The 21,328-nt window shown below is 50.1% G+C and overlaps 1 protein-coding gene across 1 annotated transcript in view; it reads right to left on the minus strand.

The window, feature by feature from the left end:
* XPR1 (xenotropic and polytropic retrovirus receptor 1) overlaps positions 1-17,498 on the minus strand; it is a 103,846-nt gene extending 86,348 nt beyond the window's left edge. Inside the window, exons 1-2 of the mRNA XM_035537974.2 lie at positions 17,342-17,498; positions 11,368-11,419 (exon numbers count right to left, since the gene is read on the minus strand). Coding sequence (XP_035393867.1) covers positions 11,368-11,419; positions 17,342-17,410 — 121 coding nt within the window. The 5' untranslated portion in view covers positions 17,411-17,498. The remainder of the gene's footprint in view (positions 1-11,367; positions 11,420-17,341) is intronic.
* Positions 17,499-21,328: the final 3,830 nt, after the last annotated feature.

Here is a 21,328-nt window from a genome sequence, read left to right on the forward strand (position 1 = left end):
AAAGGGACTGGAAGTAGTTGGAGGGTTTGGGTATCTTTATTCAGTATTCAAATACAATCACTCAAAGCCCACACCACCAGCCAGAATCTTGAGTTTCTTGCGTCGCTTCCCCTTGCTGCAGCAGAGAATCCCTCATTTATCTGCTTCTGCACATGGTGTTTGTCCAACAAAGGCAACAGAAAAATTGACGTACTGGCTAGGAGCCATAACAGAAACTCTCCAAAAGATCAGCATAGGTGGAAGTCATGATGAGGAAAAGCATAAATCAGGAAGAGAATATCGCCACTAGCCTTTTTTTATCCACTCTGGATCACAGTGATTGATCCAGTTATGTACAGAAGAGCACACTACCCTAATATCCATTTCATATTTAATAGGTAAAGCTTCCAAACATCTCAAAGTAATTATCATACTTGAGGCCAGCCACATGCCACAGTGGAACACTAACAAAAGAGGAAGAAAACAGAACAAAAACAAGAGCTGTGGCCAAGGATAAGAAGGGAAAGGAGTAGAAACATCTCTTCCCAAACCCATCCTGGTACAACCCATGTACCTCAACAACCATGAAATCACTCCTGAAATTAAAATAGGATGGCAAACTCTGCCGGCATATCCTGCTTACCATGAAAGCAGGATTCAGTAGAGTTACCTTGCACACAGGAGGCTGCAGAACTGCCATAATTACGGTCTGCTGCCTTTGGTTTCAAAATAGCCAATTAACAAATACTTTCACATAATTTAGGTAGAGAGGCCCTAGCCTTTAAGCGCACACCGTAAAGCATTTGTGCGACTACTGAAATGCCAAGCGAAGGCTTTGGCAAGGCAGCCGCACTGCGTTAACCGGGGTAGGGGAACTTCTCAGCTGGCGACAAGTTCCTGCATCAGCAGTTCCTGCCTGACAGCTGGGCTGCGCCCGCCCCGGGATCCGTGGCCCCAGGGAAATGAATTCCACGTCTGATGACTAATCCATTACTCGGATTTGTGCTTAGGCAAGACCAGGCCCAGATCAGGCACCTTCCAACGCTGAATTCCTGCTCAGCCGGAAGGCGAGCGGGCGCGCATCTGCCCCATTAGCACGGCGCACATCAGCCCAGCTCCACCAGCCGGGAACGAAAGGCAGAACTGAATCCACAGGGGCTGGATGCAAGCAGGAGAACCAAATGGGAAATTGGTACAGATCAATTCTAACTGAGCTGCGTGCTGATTTCTGTAACTGGAGATGCTCGGTACCCCTGGAGCCTTTGAGACTCCTGGTTAAAGCCTTATTGAACACTGACAGCAGCAAACTAACCTTCCACGGGGGTGAAGGTAACACCAGGGCCAAAGACACCGGTTGGGGAAGAAAAGGGGCCGTGCCCACTAGCCGGAGCCCAGAAGCAGCCTGGCAAGCTCCGCTCAGCAGCGTGGCTCAGGCACAGCCCAGCTGCAGGCAAGGGGTACCTGGGCACCTCGTCGCCCCTCCTGCTCCTCCACGCTTTGAGGCTTCACCGCCAAGAAGACATCTGCTGAAGAGAACGATATTAAAGCTGTGGCAGGCTCCCCATTGCTCAAACTCACACCTGATATGGGGTATTTTTGCAGGGTCTGATGTGCTCACCAGAAACAGCAGCCAAGGTTATTACAGCAGATGCGTCTGACCAGGTGTGGCAAATGCTGCAAGCTTGGTATCCTGCCTCTCCTTTCTTCCTCCAGCTGCTAGAAAAGGAGGTTTCATTCAGGACCCATATTTTACCAACTTACCCTCTGAAACATGAAGTTTTGATGAACAAGTCTTACCAGCATCCTTCTAGAACTACAATATAAATAAATATTGTGTGTTAAGAACATCTCCTACAGCATCTGAAACCCAGAAATGAAGCCTCTGTACAGACAGCTATCATTTGTGAGTACTGATGCTAAGCCTGTTCAATCACAGAAGAGCCAAACGCGCTCTTTATCCTCCCTGGGAAGGCTTCCTTTCTCCTCTCTGGGCAGCCTTCTTGTCTCTAGGCAACTCAGTGAATTATAGCCTCTTAAAGGCTTTAAAAGGACATGAAACTTCCAAGAAACGTTTCCTTGCACCTGTGTTCACCAAGGTCAGAGCAGAACCAAGCCTTGACCCAGCTTCTAATGAAGGAATGCATTATCCTGTTACTGGACAGGGGGAAAATTGAACCTTTGTCTTGGATTGTCACGGAGTTCAAGGAACATTTGGCACATACCAAGGAGCAAAAGGCTCTGAAGTAAGGCAGAACAACATATCAGGCTCTCAGATTGTTTATTTCCTCACCACACCTGATCGTTCCTACTTCTGATTATGGAAGACAAAGTCATACCGAAACACTACGGTACACAACAAACTCCTTCAGCCTATTTATAGAATTTGCCTTATAGGTACATCAGCCAATCGTGCTCGTTATTACCCCATTTTGCTGCATTGCCTGTGACTCACTCCTACAGCTATGCTCACGGGGAGCTGCCTTTGAAAAGCGTACCTGGGTTCACAGATCAGCAACCACAGCCACTGCTGCTGCCGCCCCAGCACTAAAAGACACTCAAGCCAACTCACTGAAATATCGACCGGCTAGAATAGGAAACGAAGCAAAGAATGAAGGTTTGGAGCAGTGAAGGCCGTTCTTCCTTGTAGCTGGCATACAACAGGATGGACAGCGAGACCTGCTGCTTGGTACCGAAGCGCTGGGTTTCGGCAGAGGCGAGGAGCTCGGTGTGGGACAGGTACGGGCACAGCAGCACCAGCGTGCAGCTCTGGGACAAGGCTGGTCCTGACTCTCGCCCATCTTTTCAGCTTCTCTGCACTTCAGCCCCCCCCACACACTGGGAGCGTTTATAAAAGCACGCTAACCAACAACAGGAAAAATAAAGCCAAGATTATAAACGCAGCCTGGAAGCCGAATTTACCTCCTGTTGCTATTTAGAAAGGGCACTGCAGCACACAAAGAATTCTCCCCCCATGCCCCTCCCCAAAATACGTGCCTGAAGCTATATAGCACATGCAAAATAAATTGCATTTATATTGGTATGTTATGGCATGCAATTTCCCTCTTCCCAATCACACTGACTGCCTCCCTTGTTAAGTCAAATAGCCTGTCAGCTTCTCATCAGGAAGTAGAAATTGGTTTTTCCATCTCCTAGGAGATAAACAAGGCTTCCTCCTCTGCAGCGGGGAAGCTGATGCCGAGCCTGCAGCCCGAGGGCAGCGCCGCAGGCCGGGCTGTGCTCACCCGGGGGCTTTGCACGAGCGCAGCGGCTGTGCCCAGGGTGCTCCGTGCCCGCCGTGCTGCTCTTCGCCTCCCTGTGTGCAGCCATAACCACGCTCACAAGGAGATTTGTGTATTTTCATGGAGTTTTCTCTGTGGTTTGTAGCTCAGCATACACAACCTGGGCTTGCGGTGCTGCTGCCTTACTGCTAGGGACCTCTAGATGTTCTTGTGAAACCCTACGGGGGAAAACAGCCTGCACACTTCTCTGCAGCTTTCCTGAAGCTCCATCCCTTCGCAGCTCACCTGCTAACACAACCATTGGATTTGATTTTCATGTTTCACTTGTACTAATTCAGGGGAAAAGGTTACCATATTCAACAAAAATAGCATAAGGCGTTTGGAAATATATTTATTAGCTAAATGGCTGTATAATAATGGAATAATATGTATCATTTTTAATCTCAATTTTTTTAAACTGAGGCTTTGTAAAGCCGAGATGCTGCAATTTTGCAGTTTTAGACTATAACTAAAGACTGGGTATTTACAAAAAGCGTATTTGTATTTTTAAATAAGCCTATTATCCACTTTTACTCTAAAGGGGTCAAGCTGCAGGGCTACGGACACACTGTGAATAAAAGAGGCAAAGCGAGCCCAAGCCACCTCAATGACCAGCTCTTTAGTGACTAGCCGCCTTCTTACTTTAGGAATCAGGAGAAGGAAACATGACCAGGAGTGGGTTGACTTGTCACCACATCCTTACTAATTTTAAAATTACTTAAAGAGACAGACCTTCTCATGTTCTGAGAAGGCGATCGGGATAGCCACCGCACGGCACGGCCTTACAGCAGAGGACAGTAACAAAACCGAGGGGCTGCTCAAGTAGGAGGGTCCCTGGGGACAGCCCTTGCTCCTCCTGCGCTGCAGCATGCAGAGCTGTCAGGACTCCACGGGGTACTGACAGCCTGGCCATTTTTCTGAAGCATCTTACAAGCAATTCTGGTGCAGAAGAATGAGATTTCCTTCCAGGGACAGCCTGCTCATTCCCTGCCCACAGCATGCATTTTTAAAGAGAGAAGAAACCCATCGAGTTTAATTCATATTGCATTATTCACCAAGTAGCTACAGTCTCATCCCAAATCTTAATTGTCTAATAATTCAAGGCACCTATTTCAAACACGGCTCCGAAGCAATGACTAGAGAGCCAGAGGCTGCCTCCTACACGCGCCGTAAATCTTGTTGTTACGATGTCTATCGCAGCCTTTTCTGAAAGGCAGCAATAAATACCGACCTCCTGTACGTACATGTGCATTGTTGCTTTACGGCTACAGCCGAGAGGCTCTTTGATGTTTTGCTGCTGTCCCAGGAGCGCTGCGCTGAAGGCACGCTTCTCTGTCAGCCTTCCAGCTTTGCGAACTCTCTTTCTGCCTTCCAACCCTCACGTTCTGACCACTAACACAAAGCCTGGCACCTACCAGGTCAATTACAAACACCGTTAATTTCCCTAACCACTAAAAAGGCACCGTACTGGCCTTTTTAAGCTACTGGAAGGCAAAAGCAGGAAGGGGAAAAAAAAAAAAAAGCATTTCTGATGTTGCCGTTACCCCACACCATTAAGGAACAATCTCCAGCCCTCCTGCAGCTGGACTGATAAGCAGTTTGCAGGCTTGCAAAAGAAACCTGCCTGTAGGTACAGCCCTTTCATACCGGCCAGCCAGATCCAGCTTTCCCTGCTGCCTTCTGAGCCACGTACAGCTCTTTGATTATCCCAGGTTTAACAGCTCTCAGTACCACAGGATGCTTAAAGAAAAAACAAAGCATACAGAACAAAATTAGCAAGCAATTAACTGCCCTTCTCCAGCCCCGGGAGCAGCCTGGAACCTGTGCTACGTGGTGCACTTGGGACTCGAGTCCCTCACCCAGCGTGAATGCCTGAGAGCGCTTTGAATCACAGAGGAAGTCCCCCAGAAACACATCACTGAGGGAGGAAAAGAAAAGAGGAAATAAAATAAAGGCGTGCTCAGCAGCGCCACGAGCTTGCCAGCTCGTGCAGGCAGACGAAGCAAAGCAGAGCAGGAGCTGGCCATGGAGCAATCCCTCCGAAGGTGAGAGGAGGTTCCCGGCCAGGGAGATTTGGCAAGAGATTTTGGAAGCATGAGATTTGGCAGCCCATAGGAACCAGCAACCAGGAGCAAGGCAGGAACTCGAGCATGCCGGTCCCAAGGGGCAATCGCTTGGTCCTCAGCAAGTCTGAGCAAGTCCTGGTATCAGAGCAGTTGGGTCTGCACAGCTCCAAACGACAGAAAAAGGCACGTGCTGGTATCAAGCACAGCGCGGGCAGTGTCGGAGCTGACTTGCTGCGGGTATCGTACCGCTTCTGACAGTGAGATTACTTATACATGAGAACAAGTCCGCTGCAATAACTTCCACCGAGGCATCCGTGCTCCGGATATTTTGGTGGCCATCCAGCTGTTCTCTCACACTACTCTCCAACCATACGTGCTGTTTACTTTTCAAATTTTATTGCCCTAGGTAAGAGACACCAGACATCACCTCCTCCTCTAAGCGCTGGTACACAGCCAGATTCTCCCGTCTGATGTTTGTGTGCTCTGGAAGCTAACATTTTCAACGAGCCCAACGACCCATTTTTCTAGAAAGCCCAGTACCTGGCAGAAGGTCTCCAACTGGGAACAGGACCACCATGGGATATTTTTTTTGAATTTAGAAAGCAATTATCAGTACAGAGGCCTCCAGACCGATTGGCACTGCACAGGATCCACGACCAGCTCCAAGGACACCGACCTTCAGCCACACGCATCCTTCAAAAGGACCCCGAGCCCCAGTCCTGTATGGGTGTGAAACAACCCAGAACGACGTGGTGAAACAAAAATAAAGCATTAATCTGCTTGTGGCTGCTTCGTGGTGGTTGACGTGAAGCGGTTCTGCTGAAGCCTCACTTAAACTCTCCCATGTCAACAAACCCTCAACCCACTACAAATAAGTTTATGCAATTGGAAAGAAACGTTTATTTTGACATAAAAAGAGGACAACTGTATATATACAGACAAACCCTAAGTCTTTGTTCAACCCTACAAGGCAAGGCACATAATGAACAAGACCTGTCACAGTCTCTTAACTTCCCTTGGAAAAAACACGGTGTGAGTTCCCACATCCTATCTTACTCACTAGGAGTATTTATCACCCTGAAGAACGCTCTTTTGTTTATTTAGCAACAGAAATAAATCCAAACGACTCAAAGATCTTTAGCTGTCAGCTAACACGGCTAGCGTATTACAAATTAGAGCAGGAACAAGGCTGTCACCACACAAGACACACTGCCAGTGCTGGCACATGGAGAACATCCCAAACTCGCACCTCTCGCTCTTCTCATCCAGAGCGAGCAAAGAGGTGAACTTGCAGAGCACGAGCACCAGCAGAGGATCTCCTTTGCCACTAAAGCTTTTCCCCTGTGAATCAAATTGTATTTAAAGTCACCTATTAATTTCGGTTTGGAGTTCAGTCTTCGAGCATTCCTACTCCTCGCTTCTTCTCTGTTACAGCGTTGCAGCTTCACACACGAGCAGCGATCCCTGTTCAAGCCATACCACTGGAATTTGGGATTGAGGTTAAGTGGAGTAAGTAATCTCCGTAATAAGAGGATACAACGGAACGGTTCTGTGCCATCTGATATTACAACAGGATCTGTTTACACAAGTATTAAAGGCAGGTTAAACTTCAATATCTGAAAGACAAATATTCTAGGAAATAATATTTAGAATGGACCCTGTCCATTCAAGCAGATAATCAGAATGAATAATTTACAGCCACGCTTTCATCTCCGCTGCAGCTGGGAAGAGCTGAATCCTAAGGAGCTTGGGGAGATGCCGACACATCTGCCCAGCAAGTGGAATAATCAGGAGGACGCCGGTGGTCCAGTAACCTGTTTTACGTGGGGAAGACTCAGACAGGCAGCTGTAGGAGGAACGAGGAATGCAGAAATCAACAGGCTCGTGGCGAGGTCAGTATTTTGTGCTTTTGCGATAGGGCATGTTCTGCCTCAAAAAACAAGCACCACACTGTATTTTCACCTCTAAGTTGTCCCAGCTTCTTCCCGAGAGGAGGTGAGGATGGGTGCCTGCTGCCACCGAGCCGGCACACTCGCATGCAGACCCTGCGGCCCGTCCACGAGGCTCAGAAGCTGAGAAGGACGTCCTGGCAGCACCGATCTGCTCAGAGTGGTTCACTAACAGGAACTAGCACGTAACAAACAGCTAACAAAGCATTCTCCAGAAATTCAAGCAAGTCCTGTCGTACAACTGGGAATCAAGCATCATTTGACACATTTTCCAGTGACGTGGATGAGATCGAATTAGCAGACTACATACTAATTCTGTACAGATGTGGAAGGATGGTGCAGTTTCAGTGGAAAGCCTCATAAAAAGATGAGGGGAATCTAGAAGCGTAGCACTGGCACAGAGAAAACTGTCATTACAAAGTACACAAACAGGGGGGAAAAAAAAGTCAGATCTTTGAACAGATTAAAGAAACCTACGTGTGCAACTAGCAACAGCCAAAAAAAGACATGCAGACAGTCTGGTAGGATTCTGATGAAAGACAGGGAGCCAAAGCACCTTGCAGACTGCCTGCTCCTGCAGAAGGCAGGCTACAGCTGTAAACAGTCTTCTCCTGCCATACAGCTTTGATAGCTTTTTACTTATTCACATCTGTTTTTTCATTGCTACTTTATAGTACAGTCTGTGTTCGCAACCTGAAGATGGGAAAGAACAGACGCAGGTATGAGTCAATTTAGCACAATGAGAGGGGTCACCATGGAAGCAGGTAACCAGCAGAGTAAGAATGCCACAATTTCGATCCAAGATCCTCTTCACAGCAACACTTCTCCCACTAGAATAGCAGCAGCACCATCAGCTGCACAGCCTGTGAGTCATTTTGAAGTTTGCTTTGTTTACCCATGTCCCAGCCACAGGCAGGAGATTCCCAAATACGAACCCAGTAACTGCTGTTAACGGGGGGTGGTTCACCCATTGCTTGCCTCGCCTACTACTTACACCATGCCTTCAGTGATCAGCATGTTTTAAACAGCTCCCAAGTGCTCCCAGCATACTATTAAGCATAGGAAGCGTTCCTGTATGCATAGAAATGTTACCAACCGATACAGTAAGCAGCCTGCAGCAGAAATCGAAGGAACTCATTCACAAATCCTGAATTACACGGGTAGCGGAGCAGCGTAAAACCTAGGAACAGCCTTGGCTTTGGCACACAAAGCTCCCTTCACTGCCCGATGTACTGGCTGAAGATTAGCTCTACAATACATCTAAGGTAAATCAAAACCAACTGCGCACGTCCGCAGCATCTGGGATCAACGAGATCAAATGAATTTTAGTTAAACCAGGCTAAAATGAGATTTACGCTAGGCTCACACAGGGTAGGTGGTTTTTAGTAGCACCCTGCTGTAGTTTCTGTGCTAAGCTCAAAGGAACGGAAAAGCATCCTCCACAAAATCCACGTTAAACTGGAAACATGCAGGCCAACAGGCAGCCCCTGGCAATACCTGCTCCATCCCCTCTGAAGTACCAGGAACCTGCTCCATCTGCTCTGGCAGGGACGAGGGAAGTGTTTCGGGCACAGCCTGCGTGCAGTCGCACGGTAACCCCAGCATAAGGCTTCGCTGAACCATGCAAACCTTCCCTACAGCTGCAGCTGGTGGCAGGACATCTGTCATCCTGTTACCTCAGCGCTCCCGTTGTCAATGGATGGATAAAGGATCCGCTGCCTCAGATACAGCTGCCCTCGCAGATCCAACAGCTCAACCAAACCAGTTCAAACAGCCTGGCCTTGACCTAAGACACACTCGATTTTTAGAGAGGGAGTCAGAAAATAAGAAGCAAACCAGATTCTAAACAGAGAGAAAAAAGGGAGGGAATTAGCACACTGCAAACAAACCTAGAAAGAAAAACCAAGCCACCCCGCACGCACTCCCTTACCACTTCACTAACAAAAGGTGCAGGAATTAGGATAGCTGCTCTCTACTTAAAAGCAGCTCAGGCAAGACAGAGACAAATCTGAGCAGTTCAAAACAGTTTGGATCACTTTGTTCTCTACAGTGCAGAGGAAGAGATCTGATCTCGAAATAATGAGCAGAAGATGCTTTTCATAACTAGCACGATGTTAAGTCATTATTTTCCTTTTTGTTGATGTTTTGAAAGCATCAAAGGAGGCAGAAGCAGAAGTTTAAATTTAAACATTTAAAAAACAACATAAATATATTAAACCTTTTTATTCTTCCCTTCCCAAGCGTGTTTAGACACAAACATTACAGTACATACAGAACATCATTATATCACAATGAGCAAGGGAAAAAAAAAACACAAAATGCTGAATTACACACTTTGGAGTTTTGTTGTGTGAAGCTATCCACCTGTGCCTTACCCATAAGAAACTTTAGGAACTAAAATGCAAAGGATCTGCACGTCCCATCCATTTTAAGATGCACAAAGTCCCACCCTGTTGGTAAAACAGTCACACCTAGGGAAGGAACACACAAGGCAAGGAGCTTCTGGCTTCACTTGGAGCACACCCTGCAGCCGTGAGTTACGCCACAGCAACCCCTGTGCCCGCACGGCAGGCCCTGCGGAAGATGCTCGACCTCTCCTGCAGGACCCGAGGCGGTGGCTCACCCGTCCCTCAACCCCAACTGATCCCGGGAGCTCAGCTCCACCTGAAGCTCAGGGGCAAAGCCGCCCTGAAATTCCAGCAGAACCCAGCACCTCATCCTCAAACATCACACCACAAAGTTTTATTTGCTCCCACTGTTGATAACGCACTGACATAAAAAAAAAAGGACCTTGTAAACGCTCCAGCCTTCTATAAAACTGATGCTGTGTTACTTTTTCCCCTCAACAAAACCAGTAAACTGTCTTTAGGAGTTAATAAAGATGGTCGGTTTGGCCTACACGAAACATAGAAAACATTTTGTGCTGTCTGGGGGAGAGATCCTCCAGGTTTGTGGGTTTTCAGGCAACTTTGTCACTCAAAAGGTACAAGCAGGACTTCCCCCTTCTGTCAGTGTATTGTTTGCAAGCTGCATGTGTGTTTTCCAAAGCCCACACGCTTTACCCATGTAGTTCAGATGCTGCCAGCACCACAACCGCCTGCCGGTAGAAATTCAGTTCCAGGACCCGCAAGTTAAGAGCAAAGGGTGCGACTGATTTAACAAAGTGAGTGGGCTGAGACAAATAAGCAGCCAAGTGTCAGGTTAAATCTAAGAGTTACACCTGTCTGAGCATTGCCTCAAGGAAGTTTTCGGCTCAGACTGCACCTCTGAAAAGCATCACTAAATATTGCCCCGTCACAGCCCCATTTTGTCTATTAACCATCGCAATTCTAAAATTCTCGTAAAAGAGCAAGTAGAGTTAAACCCAAATATAGTATTTCACATTCCACTAACGAAAGCACGGAGGTCAAAAACAGTTTGAAATCTACAGGAAGGGCAAATAAGTAGGGACCGAAGCAACATAAACTATTCGGTACTTCAAAGACAACAAACGGAAGAAGAGAATAAGGCTATAAAGGACTCTGTGGAGAACTACTGCACTTATCACTTAAACTATGCAAAATGCAGAGAGCTTAATACCATATGCTGTATTAAAATCACTCATCTATAGGATTCAGTGGCAATAAACACATTCAAACACAAAATATACTCATGCCAACATACGAGAGGTAGCACAGCATTCAGGGAGCGCCCGGGACGAAAGGACAAGACTCTCACAGCTCCAGCCACCGGTGACAAACCAGGAGCCAGTGTCTCTCCAGCACAATTACCTCCCGAAGCCGCTAGCTGCCCCAGGAAAACAAAGGTCTATTCTCAAGCGATGAGGAAAGTACTTCCACCAGTGAATGTCCTTATAAGCAAGAGGAATCCAGCTGTTGAAGTCCCAGGCTATACAGAGACAGCTATTGTTCTGGTGACAGAGGACGAAGAGTCCTAACAATCAAAAATAGCTCGCAGGCTGTGAAGGGCCAAGCGGTTGCCCATCAGTGTATTAAGTTTACCAATTTTGGAGGACTGAGGACAGAGAAGTAACTCTACTGTGTGCCCAGCATCCAATGCCAAGAAAAACACGATGCTCAGTTGCAGTTCGCTTACCTTCTATAGAAGGGGCCTGGTCCACAGCTGCATATAGCATCTCTTTCAAAGCCTGGAGGGGAGAGAGAGAACAAGGAATGCTGTCAGCAGCAACAACAAAAAAAAATACATTGTTTTGATAAGCCTGTTTGAAAACAAAAGCAATTAAAGTCCTTTTATCCCTCCAGACTGACACCCAAAGCTACAGAACGTGATGTCGGTGCTATTACACGCATCTCTGTTAACAAAAGAAACACGCGTTCACGTTTATTGACTGCTTCAAAGGCCTGTTACCTTGCTAATCTACAAAATTTATCCCAACCGTATTTATAAACATCTCCCTTTGGAAGAAATGCTTCCCAGTTGGTAGGACGTTAAAGGTTTCATAGAAATACAAACTGTGGGATGACATAGAAAGGAGTTTGTGAAGACAAACGGAGGAACAGCAGCGGCAGGGATTTAGCGCCGTTCTATAGTACAGCAGTACAGAAATGCACGTCTATTCTGAGAGCTGAAGAGGACCTGATGGACCAGACCAGGGAGCCACAGGAGGCTGCCTCCTCTGGAGAAGGACACCGAAGGGCACAGGCAGCAGAGGCCAGAGCTACTAGCCAGGCCCTCGCCCCGCGGAGGAGGCAGCGTGCTGCTCCTGGGGATGGCTGGAGCCAAGGGCTAAAGGCGTGCGCTGTTGCGCATCACAAGCGTGTGCAGGAATCAAGTAACTTGGATCCTGTGGCTGGTGGAGTAACTCAAAACGTAATTTTGGAACTGGGGGCAACTAGGAAAGGTCCATTCCTACTGCAGGACATTCATTTACACACACCGCATCACTCGGTGAGGAGAGGCATCTTAACTCGCACAGGGAGCGGGAGCATGCTTTGCAACTCCTGCTGCACGAATTGCGTTTTATTCCTGGACTTTTAGACCTCCAGAAATCTAACACACGAAAGCCATTCGGGTCTTTCAAGCTTCCTGCCCCTGCCTCCCATTACCCAGCAGGTCCCAAAGCTCTACAACCCCTCCGCTTCTTGTGCCCCTCTCCCTCCCCCAGGGAGAACATCCCAGCCTCCGACAGCTGCCCTAACACCCCCACGGGAAAAACCCCACGCTCAGCACTGTTGTAACATGGGTTATGAGCCTGCTAAGTAAATATAAGGTCTAAAGGACACGTCTGTTTATCACGGGCTATCATAGGTGGCCGGTGAAACAGGCAGCTCAGACATCTCTCAAAGGTCTCGTTCCCAAGTCCACAGAGGTCTCAACAAAGGTCACTTGCATAATTGTTTTCCCAGCTAAGCCGTTGCTGAATGATCCTCATTCCAGTGACACAGCTCTCTCCTTCCCTCGGTTCTGTTTCCATTCCTCCCCAACACCGGCCGCTCCGTCCCCTTCCTCCCATGACTCACCGCCCGCAGCGCGTGACCCGGTTCCATGCATCGAGTGGTCAAAAAAAAACCCCAAACCGACCACAAGCCACCTTCCCCTTTTTCACCCTGCTCGTCATCCTTGCCTACCTGTAACTTTTTCCACGAACCGGTGCCGCACGAGGCAGGAGAAACAACCCCAAAGAGACAGCAGGTGGGAAGCCACCCCGTACCCCAGAGGGGCGGCACGCTTCCCATGGCCGCTCTCATCGGCCCCTTAGCGAGGAGGGACCAACGCCGGAGGTCCCGTGGGCAGCAGACCCGACACCAGCCCCTGGAGGCGAGGGTGAAACCCAGCACATTTAGTCGCCTGTCCACAGAGCTGTTCCAAAAAGCCACCCATCACCGTCAGCTCCACGTGTTTAAGAATTACTCCTCCAGCCCTCAAATGAAACAAAGACATGGGGTGGTTTGGTTTTTATTGTTTGGGGTTTTTTTTTAAATTGTGCTTCTAACACACCTTGTATAAACTTACATGCACATATATCAGACAACAAAGCGGAAAGAAAACACACTTAAAAATGCAACTGTCAAGCCACAGCAGTGAGCAGATTCAAGGACAAAAGCCTTAAAACGCTGGAACAAAGCAGCTGGTTTAAGTGACTAGCTTGCAGGCTGCTAATGCTCTCCTAAGCTCGTCCGCTAGCACCCAGAAGGACAACTAGTGAAATAGCACAACAGATTTGTGTCAGGAGGTGGCAAGCTTGGGTGCGAACTGCCTATCATGAAGCACTGTTTGAAGAGCAGAGCTGGCCACGTCCCAAAAACTGAGAGACTGCTCCTGGAAGAGGCTGAAGACGAGCAGGCTACGCGCACGGCGGCTTTTGCTTTCCACGCCTACTTCCCGCTGCAGGCTTTGTCGCAGAGAAATGATTCTTAAAACTCCGCAGCCTGCTTCCCCTACCCAAGGGGGAAAGCAGTTAACACCCGAAGTCTCCTTTAGAAGGGAAAAAAAAAAAAATCACCTGCTCCTACATCCTACCATCTCTCCCACCAAGTTCGGGCCTGGAGTAACTGTTCCCATTCTCCTCCTTCCCCAGAGGCTGGGATTTCAGAGGTATTAAACACTTGTTGTTTTCAAACATCAGCTAATTGCTTTTTTCTTCAGAACCCCCCACAGCAGGGGGGTGGAATTAGAAGATCTTTAAGGTCCCTTCCAACCCAAACCATCCCACGATTCTAAGAACTTTTCCCAAGAATTGGTGGATACTTCTCAGCCTTCCCTGCTCTAGCAGAGTGCACAGCAGTGAGTTAAATACGCAGGGAAACATAAGTGTAAATAGACTACGTGCTGAAGAGACTTTTAAGAGCTCACTAAAGAGACTTCTGCACCCAGATAAACAAATTCAGGCCAGATAAACTGACACAAAACTGCCATCTGGCAACTGTAAAACTCCACCGAGTTCCCAGCAGACTGACAGGCACACATACACTTGTGTCGGGAGGCCTGAGCAGACTGAGCAATGCTCTCCTCCTTCTCCTGCAAGCACTTCAGAGAGGTACACACTGGCCGAGGAAATTTGCATCATGATTAAGGATAAACAGAGGCCCAGCAATCCAACAGTTCCACTGCACCTACAAATGCACATTAAATGCAGTAAAGAATTGGTTTAGAAAGAAAGCATCAGCTGAAATTCAACTGTGAGTCACCTTAATTTGTTCAATTCTATGTTAAAAAGCAAATTCTGTTGTCTGACACAAAGATGGGATTTCGTTTCGTCTCATGTTTTCACACCGAAGGAATCAAAGAGTAAAGGAAGGGTTCAAAACCTAAGGTTTTAAGGCAAGCAGCAGTGCTGGAGCGAGCCTTTACCCCGCTGGGGAGGCCACTAGCTCTGCAGACAACAGGGTGCCAGACTCCCCAAGCCAAGGCGCTCGGACCTGGCCTTAGCACAGAGAGGGCAGCAGGTACAAATCTAAAGATGTGAGCAATCTTCAGAGGGAAAAGTCAAATCAAGTCAACCGAGGTTTTTGTAAAACACCGTGTTAATGCTCACTCAGTCACGGCCCGTGTCTTTGCGAAAAGCTGAACGAGACGGAGCAGCATGCATCACCATTCTTCTTTTTCACATGCCAACTGCTCTTTTTTTAAAAGCAGACACACAGTAATGGCACTGCAGTGCTTTTGCTGAAAAAAAATAAGAATCCAAGCTATAGGTATCGAAGTAGATCTTCTTCCTTGTTTAGACAGGGAAAAATCTATTCATTTTCATTAAACTCTTCCATGGACCAAGTACCCGCCCCAAGTCCGGGCAACTTGCACACTTCCTACAATCACAGTTACAGTAATTAAACGGGTCGCTGTTTGAGGGAAAGATCGCATTACTGACAAGAACTCGGAGGGCTGCAGATCACTGAAGACCATCTGAAAGTGAAACTACACGTTCAGATATTTAAAGCATTGCCTCATTCTTCTTCTTGACATCATCAGCAACAGATGACACCTTCCTAGCTTTATTGGCCATTTGTGCAAGGCAGAGCTCCTTGTAGCCTCGCTTGTCTTCAAACCAGAGCCTTCTCACCTGGAGAGGACCTCAGGGTCTTACAAGACTTAGGGGCTGCGTGAAAGTCACCTGCTCTCCAATGGAAAAAGCTACGGACATCAGAGCTGAAAAATCAGATGACTACATGTAAGCCTTATCAACAGAATGCCTTGAAGACAATTGCTATTCCATCTTCCAGTCCTCTCATTATCATCACTAACCTGTCGTGGTAAGTCCCTGCAAACGGGACTGATCTTTTCCGAGTTAAACACAACGGGATCTCTCACTCCGAAATGGTAACTGATTACTGCTTTAATTAAGGAGAAGATATAAACTGTCAAATAAAAAAACACGTTAAGATATTTAAATGAATTATACACATACATTTTTAGAAAAAAATTACTACGATGCACAACGTAAGAAGTATTGCACACAAATAACGAAAGCAACATTTGCCAAGCAGCAGCCTGGCATTTCGCTTGACAAAGGAGGGTTGCATGCTTCTTGCCTCGAGTATCACCAACAAGTAAACCAAGGTAGCGCCACGCTCCACACGACCACCAGTCACTGAATAATAAATGCCAGACTATTGCACTACTGGAATATGCATGAGCAGCAGGCTGACTCACGTTCAGCCAGCTACAAGGCTAACAAAGAGTTTTGAAACTTACTACTAAAAGGGAGGGTGGGGTTTTTATTTTAATTCACTCAATATTCAGCTATCGCTATCTGTCCAACGAGGAGAACGCTATGTCTAGAAAGGGAAACATCTTAAGGAAGATTTTACTGAAATCTACCTTTATTTTAAACTGAGATGGGGGAATGGAGAAGGAGAGAATATCAGTGCCCTAGTTAAAACATCTGAAAATTAACCTCCTGTAATGAAAGCAGCGGCCAATGCGCAGCAGAGTTCTTCACGCCTTAATCGAGGTGTCATAGTTCGCTGGGTCTCCTTCACCCTCCCTCGACTTCCATCTGGTCAGCCAGGAGCGAAGCCTTCTGCACATCTTTTTTCCTCCTTGACTTCCCCTCCAGCCCCACCTCCGAGCCTTCCCTTAGGACCACACGCAAGTTTTCTGCTCCCAAAAGCAGAAAACAACCCCAAGAGCTCTCGCACAGATAATCCATCGGAGACCCGATGCAGAACTAATCTGGTACCATACTGAGACAATGGGCACCCTCCTTCGCAAAAACTGATGCGTTACTTGGGCAGCTCGTTTGCAAATAACTCAGGTAGATCACGGTTTTGTTCTAAAGTGAAACCTGCCTGCAGTTTTTCTTTAAACATCCATTCCTTTGCACTCAGGTAATGGAAAACAAAGGAGTGGTCAAAAGGGAAGATATAAACTTTTCAAGTCCGACAAGAATAACACAGCAAGCTAAGATAAACACGGTTTCCTTGCGAGAGCAGACAGCTTCATAGGGATATGAGAAATAAATCACTATTGTGGTCCCAGAGAGAAAACCCTGGCCCTCGAATGATAACAAGCGTTGAGTGTTTTTTCTGCCTGGCTCAGCAGGTCAAGAAGCCCGCTGCCGACGGCTCTCCTGGAATCAGCTTTCAGCCAGCCAGGTTTAATTATTACTCGCGGAGATGACCGGTGCTGCTGGGGAAGAGAATCTCGAAGCGGTGACAGCGAAATAAGCAGCGGTTTTACCGGGGATAACGGCCTCCCTGAGCACCAGCCACCAGCCCAAAGCCTTCCAGCGGGCAGGAGCCCGGGCTGAGCTGTTGAGGTGTCAGCGCGACCTTCCCACAGCAGGCACCGGGGGCTGCAGGGGAGGGCCCGGGCCAAGCCCAGCACCCCCAGAGGGGGCTGGGGGAAGCTCGGGGGGGGAGCCTCCGGTACCGAGCTCCACGAGAAGGTGCTGCCTTGGGGTTATTTCCGATTCACCCCCCGTTCTTCTGACCTTCCCGCTAGGCCGAGAGGGTAGAGGAGAAAACGGGCTGAGCGCGGACAGCCCCCGCGGCCCCATCCCTCCGCGCTGCCCCTCGCTGAGGGGCACGGCGGCGGCCTCCCCCCCCCCCCGGCCTGCACCCCCCTCCCGGTGCCTCCGCCGGTGGGACCGGGCAGGGGCAGCCCCCACCTCATACTGGATGTACTGCTTCCGCCACTCGGGGGTGATGTGCGCCGCCAGGTGCTCGGCGAACTTCATCCTGCCGCCTCCTCCTCCTCCTCCTCCTCCTCCTCCTCTGCCGCCGCCTCGCTCGCTCCGAGCCTCTTCAGCGGCGCCTGGCCGCCAACGGGCCGCCGCCGCCGGTACTGGGGGGCGGGGGGGGGCCTCCGCCGCCGCACATGGGCCCCCGCCCGCCCGCCCCGCCGCTCCTCAGGCGCCGCCGCGGGGCCTCCTCCTCCTCGGCTCGGCTCGGCTCGGCTCGGCTCAACGCCGCCCCGCCGCTGCCGCCGCCTCCCCGGCCGCCGCCGCCGCCGCCATCTTGACGCCCCGCCTCCCCGCCCCGCCCCGCTGCCCAACCCGCCGCCGGCACGGCCGCGTCGCCACGGCAACGGCCGGCACCGCCCACCGGGGGGCGGGTTTTCGGTGGATGGGGGGGCGTGGTCTGGTGAGGCCCCGCCTCCTCGTCTCCTCAGAGCTGGCCCCGCCCCTACGCGCGGGGTTGGCGGACGGTTTTTTGGGGGTTTTGCCCCAAAAGCTGGCCGTGGGGCCGTATGGGAGCACACAGCGCGTCACCCCGTGGGTGGTGGGCAGCCAGCGGGTGTCCTGGGCGCTGCAGCCCGCAAACCCAGCACCCGGAATAACCAGCGAAACCCCCCATCCCCTGCACCTCAGGTCGCTTCCCAGCCACCACGGGGCGGGTGGTTATCGCTGATAAACCACAGTGGCAGAGGCACAGCGGAGGCCGGGCTCCCCTGCCAGCCCATCACCATGGTCCCCAGCCACATCTCCGGGTCCCCCTGCCACTGGAGCAGGGCACCCAGGGGCCGTGGTGGCACCACGCTGCTCCAGCCCCTTCCCTTTTCCCGTTTGCACCACGACTCTCTCCGCGCTGTTTTGGCCAGGAAAAGATAAAAGAACTGGCGTTACTTGCTTTTTTTAAACCAAGCAAGGAGGAGTCGGGAGTGGGCTTTCCGCCAGCGCAGTCTGGCACTTGATTTGTTGAGAGCATATAGAATAATTTATAAATAGCATGTTTTTCTTTTAAAAATATGTACTTTCAAAGATCCTGTATTGCTGGGGAGAAGGAGTCTTCAAAAGAGGCCATAGGAAAACAATCTTTCAGAGGGAAAACCACCCAGAGGGATACCGGCCAGCCTCTCAAAGGCTTGGTTGGGCACAAGTCCCATAGCCCCGCAGCATCACCCTGGGCTTCCCGCTGCCCCCAAACCCCATCCAGCCAGCCCCGCTGCGGGGCTCATCAGCACACTGCTTGAGAGGCACAGTCAATGTATGGGATTGCCCAGGGACAGCGCTGCAGAACTGAGCAGCGGCTGTTGGTTTTTCATATGTTCTCCTCCCCACTGAGCGCCGGTACAGGTGGCAACGAACACCACAAAACAGAGGTTTAGGGGGTTATGGGAACGGGACAGTCCGAATGTGATCTACACACCCCCATTGGGACAGGACAAAAAAATAAGTGGCGTTTATTTTGCTGTTCTCCATGAAGAGCGGCCAGGTTCACATCCCAAAACAAATGTCTCCTCTGCGGTTTTCACACAGACATGTCAGGAGATGGGAAAGGAGATGGACGGGGCGGGAGGCTGAGTGAAGCAAGATGGAAACGGAGCTTTTTGATTTTTTTTTAGCTTCACACCAAACAAAACACTGTCAGTCAAACAAAAATGAGATTTCTCTTTCTTTTCTTTTTATTTTTTCCTTAAGCTTGAAAAGGAAAATGCCATACAACTTCTCATCCAACCGACCCAAACCCAAACCACGTTATTTAGCGGTGATGTGCCTCCCTGCACACAAAACCCATTATTTGCAACCTCTGGACAGCCGGGCAGCCACGGCGTTGGCTGCTTCAGGGAGAAGCCATCGGGGCCATTCGTATGCACTGCGGCGCAGGAGCTTACAGAAGGAGGGAATCAATGTTTTATTGATATCTACAAAAACTATATGGCAGCTGCACTAATTACATGCTTTTCTCCCAGATCCCCTTTACTGCATGCGAACAAGAGGCCAGCCTGCAGGTAGAACCTGCGAGCACGGCATGCGTGCCTCCAGCCCTCTACCATTGACAGGCGTTTCCCATGGCAAAACGAGGCAGCCTTAATTACCCCCTTTCTTTGTCTGCTGTGGAAAAAAAAGGAATGTAAGGAGGGCTTAGCTGAGGAGGTGGTTGCCGTATCCCACACAGGCAGCTGAGCATTTTGGAGCCTGGAGGCCATGTCCTCACTGCTTCCGTCCCACCCTAAAGGCTCTGTGGGTGCCTTGCACCCTCCCCTGCCTGCTGAAGCCGGGGTCAGGTGGGAGGATCAGGCCCTCCATGCAGTTGCTCCTGAAAGAAAGGCAAGGAAAAACTGAGAGAAATCGAGCCGCAGGTGCTAGAGCAGGGAGAGCATCGTGGCCTCTCACCATGGAGACCAGACAGAAACCGAGCGGATGCCACGCGCTTCAGATAATTTGTCTCAAATACTTCGTCAAGCCCGTATCTGTGCAGACACAACCAGTCACACGCAGGACATCTCTCTGTCCCCAGCCCCAGGCACACAGTGCCAACCTCCTGCGCCTATCTCCTTGTGTTGCCCCCCTCTCTGCCTCACTTTGCCCACCTGTGAAATGGGCGGAGGGGGCCAGGGCAGGATCAGGCTGGGCTCCCGGGCACGCAGCGCTGCCAAGGTGGCCAAGATCTCCTTACGGGACACGGCGCTGCCATTTGCTATTGCGGGGGGTGGAGAAGGGAGACGGACTCGACAGCTGTGCCGAGGAAAACTTTCCACCCACGGTAGCTGCCAGGCTAAATATACTTTGGGACGGGACCCCCGCGGCCACGGCAGGGACAAGGGGGACCTGCCAGCCTCGGGGCCACCCCGCCTGGCAGCTGCCAGGGACCTTGCATCAGCATCCAGTGTATGGTCCCTCCCCACTGGCCTTGTCACCGTGCTGTCCTCTCACCCCAGGGCAGAAATCCTGGGTGGGGGGGGGGGAAGGGGATGGAGAGAGCCCCCGAGGTGCTCGTTTTGCTGGGGACGGGGACGGAGAGGGAAACACAGCAAGGGGCAAGCACGTGCTGGCAGCCCCCCGCGACCCCTTTCAGGGGGGTGGGTGGGTGGATGGGTGCCGCAGAACCTCTGCTGCCAGCTTCAGCCCCCCCCCCCAAAACAACGCTGGGCTCCCCGAGGGCCGCAGCCGGGCCGCCAGTGCCCCCCAGCGGCAGCGGGACCGGGCCGTGGCGACACCCGCGGTGCCCGGCCCCACGCGTGACACCGGGGCACAAGAGCAGGGAGCTGGGAGGGGGGCAAATTTGGCAAAGGTCCTAAAAAGCTTGAGAAGTGTTAGGGGAGCACCTGGTGTCAACGAAGTGGCTGCTTTCCCTCTGTGATACTAACAGGCATTTCCGAAGCAGCAGGTAGAGGGATTGTGCCATCTTATATAAACATCCTTATCTATCGATCTATATATATTTATACATGCATACATTTCAATAAATGTATATATAACACATATCTATCTGGAACAGAAGTTCTGTGAGGAGCGGCTGAGGCAACCGGGGTTGTTTGGTCTGGAGAAGAGGAGGCTCAGGGAGACCTTATTGCTCTCCACACCTCCCTGAAAGGAAGGTGTGGGGAGCTGGGGGTTGGCCTCTTCTCACAGGTAACCAGGGATAGGACTAGAGGGAATGGCCTCAAGTTGTGCCAGGGGAGGTTCAGGTTGGAAATGAGAGAAATTTCTTCTCAGAAAGAGTGGTCAGGCATTGGGACGGGTTGCCCAGGGAGGTGGTGGAGTCACCGTCCCTGGGCGTGTTTAAGGAAAGGTTGGACGTGGTGCTTAGGGACATGGTTTGGTGGGTGACATTGGTGGTAGGGGGGTGGTTGGAGCAGATCATCTTGGAGGTCTTTTCCAACTTAAATAATTCTATGATTTTATCTAACCAACAGCCAATTTGAGGCTTTC

The sequence above is a fragment of the Cygnus atratus genome, chromosome 8, assembly GCF_013377495.2.
Source record: "Cygnus atratus isolate AKBS03 ecotype Queensland, Australia chromosome 8, CAtr_DNAZoo_HiC_assembly, whole genome shotgun sequence".
NCBI lineage: Eukaryota > Metazoa > Chordata > Aves > Anseriformes > Anatidae > Cygnus > Cygnus atratus.